At 49.3% G+C, this 20,170-nt stretch overlaps 1 protein-coding gene across 1 annotated transcript in view; it reads left to right on the top strand.

Annotated features, from left to right (window-relative positions):
• Positions 1-9,413, top strand: part of cfap161 (cilia and flagella associated protein 161) — an 88,880-nt gene extending 79,467 nt beyond the window's left edge. Inside the window, exons 6-7 of the mRNA XM_070858680.1 lie at positions 4,981-5,054; positions 8,923-9,413. Coding sequence (XP_070714781.1) covers positions 4,981-5,054; positions 8,923-9,136 — 288 coding nt within the window. The 3' untranslated portion in view covers positions 9,137-9,413. The remainder of the gene's footprint in view (positions 1-4,980; positions 5,055-8,922) is intronic.
• The last annotated feature ends 10,757 nt before the right edge of the window (positions 9,414-20,170 follow it).

Genomic DNA, 20,170 nt, shown 5'->3' with positions numbered 1-20,170 from the left:
GGAGAGAGGGAGGGAGGGGAGAGGGAGGGGAGGGGGAGTGGGAGGGAGGGGGAGAGAGGGAGGAGAAGGACAGAGGGGGGGGAGAGAGGGGGAGGAGGGGGAGAGGGAGAGGGAGGGGGGGGAGAGGGAGGCAGGGGAGGGAGGAAGAGGGAGGGGAGAGGGGAGAGGGAGGGGGAGAGGGAGAGGGAGGGGAGAGGGAGGGGGGGAGGGGAGGGGGAGAGGAGGGAGGGAGAGGGAGGAAGAGGGAGAAGGAGAGGGAGGGAGGGGAGAGGGAGGAGGGAGGGAGGATGGGGAGGGAGGGGGAGGGAGGGAGGGAGGGGGGCGTGGGAGGGAGGGAGGGGGGGGAGAGAGAGGGGTGGGGAGAAGGAGGGGGGGTGTGAGGGAGGAAGGGGGAGGGGAAGTGGGAGGGGGAGAGGGAGGGGGAGGGGAGGGAGGGAGAGGGAGGGAGAGGGAGGGAGGGAGAGGGAGTGAGGGAGAGGGAGGGAGTGGGAGAGGGGAGAGAGGGAGGGAGAGAGAGGGAGGGAGGGAGGGGGGAGAGAGAGGGAGGGAGAGGGGGAGAGGGGGGGGATAGAGAGGGAGGTGTGGGGGGAGAGAGAGGGAGGGAGGAGGGGGGAGAGAGAGGGAGGGAGGGGGGCAGAGAGGGAGGGAGGCGGGGAGAGGGAGGGAGGGAGGGAGAGGGGAGAGGGAGGGAGGGGGAGAGAGAGGGAGGGAGGGGGGAGAGAGAGGGAGGGAGGGGGGGAGAGAGAGGGAGGGAGGGGGGAGAGAGAGGGAGGGAGGGGGGAGAGAGAGTGAGGGAGGGGGGGAGAGAGGGAGGGAGGGAGGGGAGAGAGAGGGAGGGAGGGGGGAGGAGGGGGGAGGGGGAGAGGAGGGAGGGGAGGGGAGGGGGGGATAGAGAGGGAGAGGGAGGGAGAGAGAAGGACAAAGAGGGAGGGAGGGAGGGGGAGAGGGGGAGAGGAGGAGGGGGAGGGAGAGGGAGGAGGGAGAGGGAGGGGGAGGGAGGGAGAGGGAGGGAGGAGGGAGGAGGAGGGAGGAGGTGGAGGAGGGAGGGGGTGAGAGAGGGAGGGAGAGGGAGCGAGGGGGGAGAGGGAGGGAGGGGGGGAGAAGGATGGGGGGTGAGAGGGAGGAAGGGGGAGGGGGGATGGGAGGGGAGGGGGAGGGGGGAGGGGTAGAGGGGAGGGAGGGAGGGGGGAGGGGGAGGGAGAGGGAGGGAGGGAGAGGGACGGAGAGGGAGAGGGAGGGAGGGAGCGAGGGAGGGAGAGGGAGGGAGTGGGAGAGAGGAGAGGGAGTGAAGGAGAGGGAGAGGGAGAAAGGGAGAGAGAGGGAGGGAGGGGGAGAGAGAGGGAGGGAGGGAGACAGAGGGAGGGAGGGAGAGGGAGGGAGAGGAGAGGGAGGGAGAGTGAGGGAGGGGAGGGGAGGGGAGAGGGAGGAGGGGGAGAGCGAGGGAGGGGAGGGGGAGAGGAGGGAGGGGAGGGAGAGAGAGGGAGGGAGGGAGAGCGGGAGGGAGGGGGAGGAGGAGGAGGGAGGGAGGAGGGGGAGAGGGAGGGAGGGAGGGGGAGGGATGGAGAGAGGGAGAGGGAGGGAGGGAGAGGGAGGGGGAGAGTGAGGGAGGGGAGAGAGAGGGAGGGAGGGGAGGGGGAGGGTGGGGGAGGGGGAGAGGGAGGGAGGGGGAGAGGGAGGGAGGGAGAGGGAGGGGGAGAGGGGGGGAGGGGGAGAGGGAGGAGCGGGAGGGGGAGAGGGAGGGAGGGGGAGAGAGAGGGAGGGAAGAGGGAGGGGAGGAGGGGGAGAGGGAGGGAGGGGGAGGGGGAGAGGGAGGGAGAGGGAGGGAGGGAGGGTGAGGGGAGAGGGGAGGGAGGGGGAGAGGGAGGAGGGAGAGGGAGGGGGGAGGGGAGAGGGAGGGGGAGGGGAGAGAGAGCGGGAGGGGGAGGGAGATGGAGGGAGGGAGAAGGACGGAGAGGGAGGGAGGGAGAGAGGAGGGAGGGGGGAGAGGGGGAGGGAGAGGGAGAGGGACGAGGGAGGGGGAGGGAGGGAGAAGGAGAGGGAGGGGGAGAGGAATGGAGGGAGGGAGGAGGCAGAGGGAAGGAGGAGGGAGGGGGAGGGAGGGGGAGGGAGGAGGAGGGAGGTGGAGGGAGGGAGGGGGAGAGAGAGGGAGGGAGGGAGGGGGAGAGAGGGAGGGAGGGAGAGAGAGAGGGAGGGGAGAGGGAGGGAGGGGAATGGGAGAGGGAGGAGGGGAGGGGAAGGGGAAGAAGGGTGGGAGGGGGAGGGGGAGAAAAGGAGAAGGGAGGGAGAGGGAGAGAGAGGGAGGGAGGGGGAGAGAGAGGGAGGGAGAGAGAGAGAGAGGGGGGAGGGAGGGGAGAGAGAGGGAGGAGAGAGAGAGAGAGGGAGGGAGGGAGAGAGAGAGAGAGGGGGGAGGGAGGGAGAGAGGGGGAGGGAGGGAGAGAGAGAGAGCCGGGGGGGGAGGAGAGAGAGAGCGGGGGGGGAGGAGAGAGAGAGCGGGGGGGGGGAGAGAGAGGGGGGGCGGGTGGGGAACAGGAGGCGCGGGTCGGGTCAGTCGGGGGGGGTAGGGAGCGGGTCTCGGGTCGGGTGGGGGGGGGAGCGGGTGTCGGGTCGGGGCGGGGGGGAAGGGAGGGGGTGGGTCGGGCGGGGGGGGGGGGGAGCGGGTGTCGGGTCGGGTCTGGTCGGCCGGGGGGGAGCGGGTGTCGGGTCTGGTCGGGGGGGGGGCAGGAGCTGGCCGTGGGAGGAGCCTCATTCACGCAGCCCCAGTGAGGCCATTCAGCCAGGGCTAAGGGCTGCGTGCTTCGGGCCCCTCCCACACAGTTCGGCGCCTGGAGCTGCTGTACTTGCGTGCCGACTGTAGCGCGCATGTGCAGAGGTCCCGGCACTGTTTTCAGCGCCGGGACCTGGCTCCGCCCCCCCACAACTCGTGCTGGCTGCGCCGAGGGCCAGAGGACCTGTAAGTAGGCGCGAAAAACGGGCGCCCAGCTCGGAGGGGCGCCCTTTTTTTTTCTTGTGGAAACTTGGGCCCAATGAAACATAGAAAATAGGTGCAGGAGTAGGCCATTTGGCCCTTCGAGCCTGCACTGCCTTTCAACAAGATCATGGCTGATCATTCCCTCAGTACCCCTTTCCTGCTTTTTCTCCATACCCCTTGATCCCCTTAGCCGTAAGGGCCATATCTAACTCCCTCTTAAATATATCCAATGAACTGGCATCAACAACTCTCTGCGGCAGGGAATTCCACAGGTTAACAACTCTCTGAGTGAAGAAGTTTCTCCTCATCTCAGTCCTAAATGGCCTACCCCTTCTCCTAAGACTGTGTCCCTTGGTTCTGGACTTCCCCAACATCGGGAACATTCTTCCCGCATCTAACCTGTCCAGTCCTGTCAGAAACTTATACGTTTCTATGAGATCCCCTCTCATCCTTCTAAACTCCAGTGAATAAAGGCCCAGTTGATCCAGTATCTCCTCATATGTCAGTCCAGCCATCCCTAGAATCAGTCTGGTGAACCTTCGCTGCACTCCCTCAATAGCAAGAACATCCTTCCTCAGATTAGGAGACCAAAACTGAACACAATATTCCAGGTGAGGCCTCACCAAGGCCCTGTACAACTGCAGTAAGACCTCCCTGCTCTATACTCAAATCCCCTAGCTATGAAGGCCAACTTACCATTTGCCGCCTTCACCGCCTGCTGTACCTGCGTGCCCACTTTCAGTGACTGATGAACCATGACACCCAGGTCTCGTTGCACCTCCCCTTTTCCTAATCTGCCGCCATTCAGATAATATTCTGCCTTCCTGTTTTTGCCCCCAAAATGGATAACCGCACATATATCCACATTATACTGCATCTGCCATGCATTTGCCCACTCACCTAACTTATCCAAGTCACCCTGCAGCCTCTTAACGTCCTCCTCACAGCTCACACCGCCACCCAGTTTAGTGTCATCCGCAAACTTGGAGATATTACACTCTATTCCTTCATCTTGACAAGTGTGCCAATGTAACACTTTAGCTGCTTTGTTATGAAAGGATTTATTAAGATCCCTTAATTTAAATATATTGCATTTAAAATACCGTCCCATCCAAGAAATTCAGTGCAATAATTCACTGCTTTATGGTCCCATGGAATATATTAACAAATGCCTTTCTAAACTCATTATTATGGGAAATGTGCCAATTACTGAAATTATCATTCATAGTTTCAGTAAAATGAATAATCTCTTGCCAATAAAGTACAATAGGAAATGTCTTTCTTGGTTGTCAGTCCACATTGTACTAAATATTGGCATTATTATTTTACATAGAATTACATAGAATGTCATAGCACAGACACAGGTCCGTGCCGGTGTTTATGGTCCACACATATGTCCTCTCACCTTACTTCAGCTAACCCTATCAGCATATCTTTCTATTCCTTTCTCCCTCATGTGCTTATTGAGTTTCCCCTTAAAAAACATTTATAACATTCACCTCCACTACTCCCTGTGGTAGCGAGTTCCACATTCCAACTACTCTGGGTAAAGAAGTTTTTTCTGAATTCCCTATTGGATTTATTCCTGACCATCTTATATTTATGGCCTCTAGTTCTGATCACCCCACAAGTGGAAATATCTTCTCTACATCTACCTTATCTAACCCCTCCATAATCTTAATGACCTCTATCAGGTCACCCTTCAGCCTTCGCTTTTCTCCAGGAAAGTGCCCCAGCCTGTTCAATCTTTCCTGATAGGAATAACCTCAGTTCCGGTATCATTCTTGTAAATCTTCTTTACACCTTCTCCAATGCCTCCATATCATTTTTATAATATGGAGACTAGAACTGTGCACAGTACTCCAAGTCTGGTCTAACCAAGGCTCTGTACAATTTTAACATCATTTCTCTGCTTTTCAATTCTATCCCTCTCGAAATGAACCTCAGAGCGTTGTTTGCTTTGGTTATGGCCTTATTAACTCGTGCGCTTTTATTACTTTAAATTTTTCTAGGCAAATGTACAAGTACTTATCAACCATACCCGTACAAACCAGGCCTTAGCAGCTCTTCAGGAATACTCCTTCTGGTAAGTATTTACCAAAAACACAGTTGACGAGTAATAGTTTTGAGAGGTTTAGATTATGAATTCATTTGTACTAACTGACAGTGTCAATAGGAACAGGAGGAAGCCATTCAGCCCCTCGAGTCTGTTCCACCATTCAATTACATCATCAATTACATCATGACTGATCTGTATCTTAACTCCATCTACCCACCTTGGTTCCACAACTCTTAACTCTTGCCGAACAAAATTCCATCAATCTCTGTTTTGAAATTTTCAATTGAACTAACTTCAGCAGCTTTTGTGGGGGAGAGAGTTCTAGATTGCCACTACTCTTTGTGTGAAGAAGTGCTTCTTGACATCAGCCCTGAATGGCCTAGCTCTTCATTTGAAAGTTAAGCTCACCAGAGGAAATCATTTCTCTCTCTATCTACCCTATCAACTCCTTTTAATCATCTTAAACACCTCAATTAGACCACCCCTTAATCTTCTATACTCAAGGAAATACAAGCCCAGTCTGTGAAACATGTCCTCATAATTTAACCCTTTTAACCCCGGTATCGTTCTGGTGAATCTGCGCGGCACCCCCTCCAAGGCTAATGTATCCTTCCTGAGGTGCTCTGCCCAGAACTGAACACAGTGCTCTAACTGAGGTCTAACCAGCGCTGTATATAACCTCCACCCCTGTGTATTCCAGCCCCCTTGAGATAAAGGCCAACATTCCATTAGCCTTTTAAATAATATTTTGTGCTTGTCCATTAGCTTTCGGTGATTTGTGTACATTGACCCCGAAAGCTCTCTGCTCCTCCACAGTTCCTTGCTTCTCGCCATTTAGAAAATACTCTGATCTATCTTTTTTAGGTCCAAAATGGATGAGCTTACACTTTCCTACATTGAACTCCATCTGCCATGTAAGAAAGTGTAAGCTCATCCATTTTGGCCCTAAAAAAGATAGATCAGAGTATTTTCTATCAATGTCCCTTTTCAACTTTGTGATCCAGTCTGCACTATTTACTGTTCCACCTAATTTAGTGTCGTCTGCAAACTTGGACATACGCTCTCTACTCCTTCATCCAAGTCATTAATAAATATAGTGAACAGATGAGGCCCCAATACAGATCCCTCGTCACATCCTGATAATTGGAGTACATTCCCATTACCCCTGCTCTCTATCTCCTAACCAATTTCCTACCCATGTCAATAGGTTGTCTCCAATTCCACGCACTCCCATTATTAACAGTATCTTATGTGGAATCTTGTTCAATGCCTTCTGGAATAACATCCATAGACACTCCCTTGTCTACCATGTTAGTTATCTCCTCAAAAAATGCAATTAGGTTAGACATGACTTAGCCTTTACAAATCCATGCTGGCTCTCTGATCAGATCGTGCTTGTCCAAGTGCTCAGTCACTCTGTCCCTAATATTACTCTTATCGTTTAGATGTCAATTTAAACCCGGAACGGGTTTCAGGTGGGTAAGGGGCAGGGCAAGTGCAAAACGCACTCACTGAGCTAGCCCCAGCGTATTTAACTTTCTTGTTTTTAATTACACTTTCGACACTTTGAGGTGTGATGAATACAATGTACAGGTAGGTTTTCCTCTTCAGCATGGGGCGGACCAGCTTGGTGGGGCAGCAGCCCAGAATCTGTCACAAACTGCTCGTGATTGTCCACCCATTAAAATGAGCGGAGGAGCCACGCGAGCCTGGCTTTTGTGATAAAGGTTTCATCCTCGTCAATGTTTTGCTGAAGAAGAAAATCAACACCGTTGAGTTCACATGATAAAGGATTGAATGATCATAAGAAATAGGAGCAGGAGTAGGCCATTTGGTCCCTCGAGCCTGCTCCGCCAGTCAATAAGATCATGGCCGATCTGATCTTGCCCTCAACTCCACTTCCCTACCCGCTCCCCCTAACCCTCAACTCCTTTATCATTCAAAAAACTGTCTATCTCCACCTTAAATATATTCAAATTAAATATTTTGGAGCGTCCTCCTCTGTTTCAGCTACCCCCAAAAGTTTGTCACCATCCTCCGCCTGCTCCACGATAACATGCAAGCTGTGATCCTGACCAACGGATCCACCACAGATCCAATCCACGTCCAGCAGGGCTGTGTCATCGCACCAATGCTCTTCTCGATTTTCCTCGCTGCAATGCTCCATCTCACTCTCAACAAGCTCCCCGCTGGAGTGGAACTAAACTATAGAACCAATGGGAACCTGTTCAACCTTCATTGCCTCCAGGCTAGATCCAAGGTTGTCTCATCCTTTGTCATCGAACTACAGTACATGGACGACGCTTGTGTCTGCGCACATTCAGAGGCTGAACTCCAAGCCATCGTCAGCATCTTCACCGAGGCACACGAAAGCATGGGCCTTACACTAAACATCCATAAGACAAAGGTCGTCCACCAACCTGACGCCACCATACAGCATTGACCCCGGCCATCAAAATCCACAGCACGGCCTTGGACAACGTGGATCATTTTCCATACTTCGGGAGCCTACTATCAGCAAGGGCAAACATCGATGACGAGGGCCAGCGCAGCCTTCGGTCGCCTGAGGAAGAGAGTGTTTGAAGACCAGGACCTCAAATCTGGCACCAAGCTTATGGTCTACAGGGAAGTAGTTATACCCGCCCTCCTATATGGTTCAGAGACATGGACTATATACAGTAGAGACCTCAAACCGCTGGAGAAGTACCACCAGCGCTGCCTCTGCAAGATCCTGCAAATCCACTGGGAGGATAGACGCACCAGCATCAGTGTACCCGCTTAGGCCAACATCCCCAGCATCGAAGCACTGACCACACTCGATCAGCTCCATTGGGTGGGCCACATCGTCCGCATGCCCAACACGAGACTTCCTAAGCAAGCCTCTACTCGGAACTCCTACACGGCAAGCGAGCCCTAGGTGGGCAGAGGAAACGCTTCAAGGACACCTTCAAAGCCTCCTTGAAAAAGTGCAACATCCCCACCGACACCTGGGAATCCCTGGCCCAAGACCGCCCTAAGTGGAGGAAGAGCATCCGGGAGGGTGTTGAGTACCTCGATACTCATCGCCGAGAGCATGCAGAAACTAAACACAGACAGCGGAAGGAGCATGCGGCAAACCAGACTCCCCACCCACTCTTTCCTTCAACCACTGTCTGCCCCACTTGTTACAGAGACTGTAATTCCCGTATTGGACTGTACAGTCACCTGAGAACTCACTTTTAGAGTGGAAGTAAGTCTTCCTTGATTTCAAGGGACTGCCTATGATGATGAGGATTCAATGACCCAGCCTCCACAGCTCTCTGGGGTAGAAAATTCCAAAGATTCACGACCCTCTGAGAGAAGACATTCCTCCTCATTTCCATTTTAAATGGGTGACCCCTTATTCTGAAACTATGCCCCCTAGTTCTAGATTCCCCCACGAGGGGAAACATCCTCTCTGCATTTACCCTGTCAAGCCCCCTCAGCATCTTATATGTTTCAATAAGATCACCTCTCATTCTTCTAAACTCCAATTAGTATAGGCTCAACCTGCTCAACATTTCTTCATACGACAACCACTTCATCTCAGGAATCAACCTCGTGAACCTTCTCTGAACTGCCTCCACTGCAAGTATATCCCTCCTTAAATAAGGAGACCAAAACTGTACACAGTACTCCAGGTGTGGTGTCGTCAGTGCCCTGTACAGTTGTAGCAGACTTCCTTACTTTTATACTCCATCCCCCTTGCAATAAAGGCTAACATTCCATTGACCTTCCTAATTACTTGCTGTATTTGCATGCTAACCTTTTGTGTTTCATGTACAAGGACCCCCAGGTCCCTCTGTACCTCAGCATTTAGTAAGGATTGAATGATCAAGTCTAAACCGCTCAAAAATATTTTGTGTACTATTTGCAGGACCGTGTTTGGAAGAGAGCATGAAATCACGACCAACACCTTCCTTGATAGCCATCGAGCTGAAGAAGACTTGAACTTCTGGGTTATTGTCACTGGGGATCCTGGTATCCCGCATGGCACCATGTTTCAAAAGCCTCCACTTATTTGTGAGGAGCCAGTCGCAAAGAGCAAGCAGGGACCTCCTCCACCTGACTGCTTCACTGACCAACCCTGATTCATCTGAATAGGAAAACGTCGCTCCTCCCTCCCTGCTCCCCCAGCCTGAAACTCTGTAACCAACTTTGGCAATTCCATACACAATCCAGCAATATTATCAACCAGAAAATATCTGTGAAAGCTTCTGCCGCTTCATGCAAAATGTGAAACCTTTCTAAAGTGATCGGAAGGCAACTAAATCTAGGGAATGACTGACAAAGATTAAATAATGACAAATGTAGGAGTGTATGATTGCACTTATTCTTTTAATAAATCAGCTAATTGTTCAAGAGAAATTGTGGTGTACTTTGCATTCTTCACCCCATGCAAATTGAATATCTGTTTACACCCCGAGGCAATGTGTAAAATGGGATCACGTTGTGGGGGTTTGAGCGTGGATAATGAGCCATCAATGAAGATTCCTTACAATTCACCTCAGCACCTCGAGCTCCAAGAGGAAGTAATCACTGAGGCTCTCCGTGGCTGATTGCTATGGAGTGAGTTCACCCCCTTCCCTGGAAACTGGGTAGGTCTCAGGTGAAGATCCAATTGACTGGGAGAAACAAAAACAAAATAAAGTTCTTGCAGTTTGATCCATCGCTCCTGTGTTCCCAGGTCACATCGAATGACATCGAACAACAGATCCAAGTGAGTGTTTATGCTCCATACGAGCCCCCTCCCACCCCTCATCTCACCATCAGCAAAACCTTCTACTCCTTTCTGCCTCATGTGTTTATCTAGCTTCCCCTTAAATGCATCTATGCTAGTCGCCTCAACCACTCCTTGTGGTAGCGAGTTCCACATTCTCACAGCTCTCTGGGTGAAGAACTTTTTTCCTGAATTCCCTATCCAGTTTATCTTATATTTATGGCCTCAAGATTTGGTCTCTCGCATAAGTGCACGAACAGAGAGAGCTGGGGTTATTTGTGCAAAAAACATTGAAGGTGACAGGGCAAGTTGAGAAAGCAGTTAAAAAGACTTACGGGATCCTGGATTTCATAAATAGAGGTATAGAGTGTGGAAATAATGATGAACCTATCTAAAACACTGGTTCGGCTCCAACCGGAGTACTGTGTCCAATTCCGGGCATTCACACTTTAAGAAGGATGTGAAGGCCATAGAGAAGGTGCAAAAAAGATTTACGAGAATGATTCCAGGAATAAGGGGCGTTGATAGACTGGAGAAGCTGGGGTTGTTCTCTTTAGAGGAGAGAAGATTGAGAGGAGATTTGATCGAGGTTGTCTTGACAGATTCGATAGAGAGAAACTGTTCCCATTGTCAAAAGAATCGAGAACCAGAGGTCACAGATTTAGGTGATTGGCAAAAAAGCCAAAGGCGATGCAAGAGAAAACTTTTTTACGCAGCGAATGGTTGGGTTCTGGAATGCACTGCCTGAAAGGATGGTGGAGGCAGACTCAATCTTATCTTTTAAAAGGCAGTTGGATAAGAACATAAGAAATAGGAACAGGAGTAGGCCATACAGCCCCTCGAGCCTGCTCTGCCATTCAATAAGATCATGGCTGATCTGATCATGGACTCAGCTCCACTTCCCCACCCACTGCCCATAACCCCTTATCGTTTAAGAAACTGTCTATTTCTGTCTTAAATTTATTCAATGTCCCAGCTTCCACAGCTCTCTGAGGCAGCGAATTCCATAGATTTACAACCCTCTGAGAGAAGAAATTTCTCCTCATCTCTGTTTTAAATGGGTGACCTCTTATTCTAAGATCATGCCCTCTAGTTCTAGTCTGCCCCACCAGTAGAAACATCCTCTCTGCATCCACCTTGTCAAGCCTCCTTATAATCTTATACGTTTCAATAAGATCACCTCTCGTTCTTCTGAGTTCCAATGAGTAGAGGCCCAACCTACTCAACCTTTCTGTATCTGAAGGAAAAAAAATGTGCAGGGCTACGGGGAAAGGACAGTGGAGTGGAACTAGCTGAGAGTCGGCATGGGCTTGACGGGCTGAATGGTCTCCAGTGCTATAAAGCCATTCTATGGGCCCGAATTGGTGGAAGCTAAGTTCCCACCAAGTGCCGCCCAAAGGACTGCTCAGAGACCTGACGGTACTCTGGGCGGGAGTTTCATTGAAAAGTTATGGAATGACCACCCAGTAGCAGAAGAGCAACTTACGCTGTGAATCTGGGCGACCGCGGGCGGGAGCTTCCAATCTCAGCGGCAAATACAATCCTCGGCAAAGTATGGCTGAGGATTGAGTCGGGCCCAGGGAGGGGGGAACACATAAAAATAAAAATTTACAAAAAAAAAACCCCACTGGAAAACCTTCAGGGGACCCCCTCCTCCTGAATCAATGTTTAAAAAAAAGAAAAGAAGTTTACTAACCTTTTTTTTGCAGGTCCTCTTACTTATCATTGCGTTCGACCTGCCTCCACGTGGTGGCCCTTCCCCCTGCTGCCGCCGACTCCCGCCCAGAACAAACTGGCAGCTCAGCAGGCGGGAGGACACTTACATGTGTTGCCCGCTAGCGGATGTCAGCGGGCGGTTCCCAACGATCTTCTCTCCCCGCCGGCGGGAAGCCTCCACGACACTGGCACCGAGGGGCGACCGCCCAGAAAACTCGGTGGCAGCAGGCACCGAGTCCACCAAGTTCGGGGCCTATGATTCTAAGTGGGGGAGCACTCCCTCAGTACTGCACTGCGGTGTTAGTGTGGATTATATGCTCAAGTCTCTGGCGTGCAACTTGCCCTGACCACTTCCTGATTCGGGTGACAGTGCTACCAACTCATGAACCTCTGACAGCATTTATACCAATAATGCTGGAAATTATTCTATATTTATTGCAATGACTCAAGAGTCTGGTTACTGTAAACTCACTCAGGTGCAACCTGATCCATCTTTATTCCAATCCAAGAGTGCCAGCTTGACAAAGACACCCAGCTTATATACAGGTGACCAAGTACACATGCCACATGCGTACAGCCCGATGACCTCCGACCGCGGCGCCCTCTGGTGTCTGGTGATCCCCAAGCATTACTACATAACAACATCCCCCTTTTAAAATCTTAACAACAGTCTTTTTACAAATTAAGACAGTCTGAGGCTTTCCTCTCACGAGTTGATCGTCTCAGTTCAACTTTGGCTCTGGCCAAGCGTTCTGAGTCCATTGAGACTGAGGGCTGAGTAGCCGATCTGATGGGAGTGGTCATGACCACATCAGAGACTGAAGGTTCAGAGTCAGTAATGTCAGCTCTGATGAGTGAACAAAGGTTGGTTGGTCACTGACTGCATCTTCCTCACTCGGTTCCAGTTCATCCGTGTGCCGCAGTTTAACCTGGTCAAGGTGTTTCCTGCATATTTGCCCATTCTTGAGCACGACATTAAACACTCTGTTACCCTCCTTGGCTGTAACTGTGCCACCGATCCACTTTGGACCATGGCCATAGTTCAGCACATAAACCGGATCGTTGACTGAGATGGCATGTGACACGGCAACACGATCATGACACCATCGCTGACTTTGACATCTGTTTTCAACAAGAGAAAGCCTGGTCTTGAGATTTCTCTTCATCAGTAGTTCAGCAGGAGAAACCCCAGTAAGCGTATGAGGTCTTGACCTGTAACTGAGCAATATACATGACAACCGTCTCTGCAGTGAGCCCTGAATTACACATTTCGTAATTTGCTTGATCGTTGGAACAGCACGCTCTGCTTGACCATTAGAAGCAGGCTTTAATGGAGCTGATCTCATATGTCTGATGCCATTGAGTTTCATGAATTCCTGGAACTCAAGACTTGTGAAGCAAGATCCGTTGTCGCAAACCATGAGTAGCAAACATGATACGAAGGCTCTCAATGGTAGCTGTAGACGTGCTGAATGACATAATAACACACTCTATCTGTAGTGTATGAAGAAAGAGTCAGATTGAACACTGTGAGCTCAAAGTAAAGTGTGACCTTAGTCTTTTACTGCAGGTCTCCAGAGTGTCTCTCCAACTTATGAAGCACTCTTAAATACCTGTGCTCCCAAGGGATTATGAGATCCTTTGGTACTCCGGGGAATGAGCCCTCTGGTGGCTGTACAGAGTATATACAAGTCCAGATACATAACAACATTCCCCCCCAAAGTCAATAATGTAACTATTTACAATGTGAGTCGATCTGAGGCCCTTCTTGCCCTGGTTGATCGTCATCAATCACAATGAACAATTATTGTCCTTCTAGCTCAGCAAAATCAATATGTAGTCTTTACCACACTCTTGGAGGCCATTTCCATGGCTGTACTGGTACTGATGGTGGTTGCTTGCTTACCGATTGACATGTCGTACACTGATTCATGATGTACTCTATATCTTTATCAAGACCTGGCCACCATAAATAACTGCGTGTAAAACTCTTGGTCAAGCACATTCCCAGGTGCTGGTCAGGTCTCCTAATAATTGGGACCTGAATTTATTTGGTACAACCACTCTTGCACCCCACATGATACAATCTTTATTGACTGATAATTCATTCCTACGAATGAAGAATGGATATGTATCTTTGTTACCTGGTTTGGCTATCGGTTTGCCATATAATCATACACCACTGACATCACTGGGTCACGGTTGGTTGCTCTACCAATCTCTTCAGCTGTGACTGGCAGTTCCTCGATGTATGAAAAATAGAACACCTCTTCCCTATCGGGTGTAACTTGTGATGGGGAAGGCAATCTAGACATAGCATCAGCATTACTGTGATCAGCTGATCATCTGTATTCAATATCATATGTATATGCTGACAAAATCAAAGCCCATCTCTGAATTTGGGCTGCAGCTAATATTGGAACTGGGGACTTTGGATGGAGGATTGCTGTTAGGGGCTTATGGTCCGTAACGACGGTAAACTTACAACCATACAAGTATTTGTGAAACTTCTTGACCCCAAAGATTAATGCCAAAGCTTCCCTTTCGATTTGCGCATAATTACTCTCACTGGCACTGAGAGTGCGTGAAGCAAAAGCAATTGGTCTCTCCTCCCCACTACATGATACATGAGAGATTACTGCACCAACTCCATATGGAGAGGCATCACATGCTAGCTTAATCTCCTTAGAGATGTCATAGTGAACTAACATGGTGCTCTCTACCAATTTGTTTTTACACTCCTTGAATGCTGTATCACATTCCTTTGACCACTTCCAATGGACTTGTTTTTTCAATAGTTCATTCAGTGGATGTAATACTGTAGCCAACTTTGGTAGGAATTTCCCATAATAGTTCAAAAAACCCAAGAATGAACGAAGTTCAGTGACATTCCTGGGAGTGGGTGGATTTCTGATTGCATTCAGTTTTCCCATGGTTGGATGCAAACCATCTTTGTCTACTCTGTACCCTAAGTACTCCACTCAGTTTTGAAATAACTCACACTTACGAGCAGACACTCGTACTCTGTGCTTCTCTAGCCGTTTGAGGACTTCATTCAGTATGTTGTTATGAATTTCTCTATTTGGTGCTGAAATTAGTATGTCATCTAAATAACATACTACCCCAGTCAATACCTTGCAAAATCTGGTTCATCACCCCTTGGAATGTGGCAGGGGCGGAAGAGACTCCAAATGGTAGCCTATTAAATTGATATAGGCCTAGCTGAGTATTTACAGTCAAGCATGACTTGGACTCCTCATCTAGTTCAAACTGCGAGTAGGCATTCGTAAGATTAAGTTTTGAGAAGATCTGACCACCTGTCAGTGTTGTGAACAAATCTTCTATATTTGGCAATGTATTGGGGACATTACCCTCAAGAATCTGGTTTACAGTTACTTTATAATCACCACACAATCTTACCTTACCATTGGACTTACGTACAACAACAATGGGTGTAGCCCAATTACATCGATCTATCTTACAAATAATATTCTTAGTCTCTAGTCTTTTGAGTTCTTGCTCAACGTTCTCCTTGAGTGCCTATGGTACAGATCGTGGCTTGTAGTAAACCGATCTAGTGTCCTTCTGTACCCTGACACTCGCCTTGAAGCCTTGGATTGGACTGCCCGTTTCACAGAACACCTTTGGATAACTCTTGATAACATCATCCGTTGATGCAAATCTCGTTTCAACACGAAAAATCTCACTCCAATCCAGCTTCAGTGATCTCAATCAATTTCTTCCTAGTAAGGCAGGCTTGTCTCCTTTCACTACAATTAGAGGCAAGTTCTGAAATTGATCCTTGTATTTCACCGGTACGGTGATACAACCTACCACAGGAATTTTCTCTCCCAAGTAGCCTCGCAGCTCCATCTTGGGTTTCTCCAGTTGGAAATCACGCAATTTGTTGAGGTTTAGTGACTCCGGTACTACGCTCACAGATGCACCCGTGTCGAATTTCATTGGTATCTTGAATCCCGCAACCTCTATGTGGAATTGGATACTTTTCAAATTGCTGTCCATTAACCTCGTGCTCCTGATGACGTGTAACTCTAACATCTCCTCGTCCTGTTGTTCATCCATGCTATGTAGTCTCTGGGGTTTCTACTCATAGCTTTTAAAGCTGGACTCATAGCTTTGAAAGCTGGTTTATCCTTCAGTTGGCATGCCTTCGCAAGATGCCCAGTCTTTCTGCAGAAGAAACACTCTGCCTTCACATATGGATAACTTTGAGCAATGTGTTGTCTCAGGCACCGATAGCACGACTTCGACGCTCTGTTAGAATTTTAAGTTTCTGAGACTTTGGGCTCCCACCGCCTTTTACTTTGAATCTGCAGGTGATTTACCTTGGTTGACTGACGACCGTAATTATTATGAAATTCTCGGGACTATTGATCGGCCATGCCCATCAACCTCGCTGTCTGACAAGCAATCTCAAAAGTCAAGTCAGGCGTTATCAATAACTTTCTTCTGATCGCATCATTTTTCATCCCACAAGCAAAACGGTCACGCAATGCTCAGTTTTGAAAGTTTCCGAAATTACAGTGAATAGATAACTTTTTCAATGCTACGATGTACTCACTGATATTTTGATCAGTCTTTTGATTTCGTATACCGAAACGATAGCTTTCAGCAATTTCTAATGGTTTGGGGTTGTAGTGCTGCTCCAGCTTCATTAAAATCTCTTTAAGATTGTGTCCTTTGGCTCATCAGGCACAAGCAGATTTATCAGCGTTTCACACAATTCCGGACCTGCTTCAGATGAGAAAATCGCTCTCTTATGTTCCAACACAGCCCGGTTCTGATCAGCATTCTCTGGAACTTCGATTATATTATTTGCAGTGAAATACATTTTTAGCCGGTCCACATATGCCTTAAACCTTTCCTGGTCGCGTTCATATTCACCTAAGTGTCCCATTACTGCTATGGATGCAGCTTCAGAAGTCTCCGGAACTTCCTGGTTCTTGTAAGCTGACTGTTTATTCCCTTTAGTTGCAGTAACACAATACGTCCACATCCACAGTGTGGAGCTACAGACATTACAAGCAGCACTCTTCCTCCTGAGGAATTTGACTTCGTGCCATGAATACACACTTCAAGTGTTTCAGCCTGAGTCCCACTTTGTCCAGACGCTGTAGGACTTCTTCAAGATTGTTCAGATGTTCAGCAGTGTCGCGACTTGTGACCAGAATGTCATCTTGAAACACGACAGTTTTAGAAACAGACTTCAGTAAACTCTCCATATTCCTCTGAAATATGGCTGCAGCCGAACAAATCCCAAAAGGACACCTGTTGTATATGAACAGTCCTTTATGGGTGTTGATGCAGTGAGTTTCTTCGAAGTATCGACAAGCCCCTGGTCATTTAGGCCGACGTCAGATCCAGTTTCGTGAATGACTTTCCACCAGCTAGCATGGCGAACAAGTCATCAGCCCTCAGTAATGGATCCTGTTTCGAAAATCGGTTAATCGTAACCTTGTAGTCCCCTCAAATCCTGATAGTGCCATCACTCTTCAACACAGGAACAATGGGACGAGCCCACTTGTTAAACTCGAACGGTGATATGATCCCTTCACGCTAGAGTCTGTCAAGCTCAATTTCTGCCTTCTCCCTCATCATGTACGGAACAGACTGAGCTTTGTGATAGACAAGCCTTGCATTGGAGTTCAGGTGACTCTGCACCTTGGCTCTGTAAAATTACCAATGCCCGATTCAAACAAAGAAGCAAACTTTTTCAATACTTGAGCACACGAAGTATCATCCACCGAGGACAATATCTCGCCATCATTTCAGTTCAGCTTGTTTTCTCAAGCCAATTCCTGCTGAACATTGGGCCATTACCTGGGACAATCCATAATGGTAGCTCGTCATATGATACCTCGATTGCTGCACTGCCGAGCACTGGTATGAGTTCCTTAGTGTAAGTACGCAACCTGGCATTGATTGGACTCAGCTTTGGTTTCGCAGCCTTAGTGTCCCACAGCTTGTCAAATGTCCTTTGGCTTATTATCGACTGGCTCACACCCGTGTCCAGCTTCATTGATACAGGCACGCCATTCAGCTTCACATTAACGACTATCGGCTGGCTCTTGCTCAGGAACGAATACATTCCATTCACTTCTTCCTTGGGTTGCGTATCTGGGCCATCACTGAACTGGTCCTCATCAACCACATGGTGAGCCGCACCACGCTTGCTCCGTTGTGGACACATCCTGTGAAGATGCCCCACTTTCGCATGAGTATTGTCTAAACCGACACTGATGAGGCCGATGATTGCCCCCACAGTGGCAACAGGGTGAAATCTGGTTCGAACCAGTTGGCGGGCTCTAAGGAGCGGCAGTTTTCGCGTAAGCAGCTCTGCCCGAAGACGACACCATCTTGTTTACAGTATTTGCCGTGGAACTCCGACTCGTCGATGATATCTGCCTCAAATTATCATCCGTCGTCATGCATGCCTGGGCAGTCGCGATGGCCTTTTTCAAATCCAGCATCTCTGCAGCCAACAGCTTCCTGAGGATTGCATCATGGCCGATGCCTATCACAAAGACATCACGCAGCATGTCTTCCAGCATATTCCTGAATGTCCACGGCTCAGCAAGACGCCGCAGGTTGGCGACAAATCCTGACACGACCTGGCCCTCAGCATGAACATGCGTGTAGAAACGGTAGCGTTATATGATGATTCCCTCTTGTGGCTTCAGATGGTTATCCACCAACGTACACAATTCCTTGTACCCTTTTTCCGCCGGACGTACAGACGAGAGAAGATTCTTCATGAGGCCGTAAATTTTCGGACCACAAACGGTGAGGAGAACTGCCCTGCGCTTAACTGCGTAGGCCTCTGCCTCCATGCCGTTGGCCATAAAATACTGATCCAGGCGGTCGACAAAATCCGTCCAATCCTCGCCCTCCATGAATCTCTCCAGGATTCCAACTGTGCCCATTGTGCATGCGAAGGTTCTTAAATTACCTCGTCGCCAATTGTAATGACTCAAGAGTCTGGTTGCTGTGCACTCACTCAGGTGCAACCTGATCCATCTTTATCCAGCCCAAGAGTGCCTACATGACAAAGACACCCAGCTTATATACAGGTGACCAAGCACACATGCCACATGCGTACAGCGCGATGACCTCCGACCGCGGCACCCTCTGGTGTCTGGTGACCCCCCAAGCATTAATACATAACATTTATATAGCACCTTTAATGTAGTAAAACGTTCCAAAGCGCTTCACAGGAGTGTTGTAAAACAAAATTTGACATCAAGCCACATAAGGAGATACTAGCCCAAATGAATAACTACAACTTGTATTTATCTAGTGCCTTAAACGTAGTAAAACATCCCAAAACAGGAGTGTTTTAAGACAAAACAAATAAATAAGTTGACCAAAAGCTTGGTTAAAGAGGCGGGTTTTAAGGAGCCTGGCCCAATAGGCTGAGCAGCCCCCAGCCTGCGAGCACTATCGGAGCAGGCCAGGGAGAGGAAAGAGCAGTGTGGCAGCATACCACTCCAGGGAGCAGCACGTGCTGGAGCAGGAGAGCAACAGCAGTGAAAAGGGACGTCACCAAGGTCCAGGTCACTGATTGGAGCGTGGGCAGGTACAGCAGGAGCGGCGAGGTCAGGGCGAAGGAGCGGCGAGAGATTGTAGAGCGATGTGATCGGGGCCCAGGAGAGGCAAGAGTTTGGGGCCCAGAAGAGGCGAGGGCCCAGGGGCAGCACGGGCCAGCCCACACTGCGATATGTATGCGCACTAGGTCCATGCAGCAGAGCTGGTCTCCAGTCGTCTTAATTAATCCTTGCCACTGGACCAAGACCTAGCTCTGTCAAGCCCGTGTGGTGGCTGGTGTGCAATGGCCACCACACATTAAAAAAATCCACGCACAGGCATCTTCCAACCCTTCAAGATTTAGTTCTGGACCTGGAATATTAGGTCCTTCATTGAAACACCTGTGAACTTCTTGATGTGGAAGCAAGTCATCCTCGATTCGAGGGACTGCCTATCATTGGATATATTCAAGAGGGAGTTAGATGTGGCTCTTACGGCTAAAGGGATCAAGGGGTATGGAGAGAAAGCAGGAAAGGGGTACTGAGGGAATGATCAGCCATGATCTTACTGAATGGTGGTGCAGGCTCGAAGGGCCGAATGGCCTACTCCTGCACCTACTTTCTATGTTTCTATGATGATGGAAGAAAGGAGGAAAGAGAGATAGAGAGCCGGAGAGGTTTAGGGAAGGAGTTCCAGAGCTTGGGGCCTAGGCCACTGAAAGCATGGCCACCAATGGTGGAATGAGTAAAATCGGGGAGGCTCAACTGACCAGAATTAGAGAAGAGCAGATATATCGGAGGGTTGTGGGGCTCGAGGAGGTTACAGAGATAGGGAGGGCAAGGCCATGGAGGGATTTGAAAGTAAGGATGAGAATTTTAAAACTGAGACGTTGTTTCCTGTTACAAATACTACACCTTTGTTTAATTGCAGGGTTCATTAGTTTTACTGTTAATATTAAACATAGGCCAATAAATGCTGCCGGAGCACGAGAGCTTTCTGCAGTTCCTGCTACTTGCCACCTGATGGTGCCAGTTTCTTGTTTTAAGATTCAGAGATGAAAATGAGACCATGAGAAACTGAAGGCGTATAGAGAAAGAACAGAGATAGAAGACAAACAGAAAAACAGAGAGAGATGGAAAGTGTT

The sequence above is a fragment of the Pristiophorus japonicus genome, chromosome 17 (assembly GCF_044704955.1).
Source record: "Pristiophorus japonicus isolate sPriJap1 chromosome 17, sPriJap1.hap1, whole genome shotgun sequence".
NCBI lineage: Eukaryota > Metazoa > Chordata > Chondrichthyes > Pristiophoridae > Pristiophorus > Pristiophorus japonicus.
Note: the sequence above shows the minus strand (reverse complement) of the source record. Positions and strands in the feature narration are given on the sequence as shown.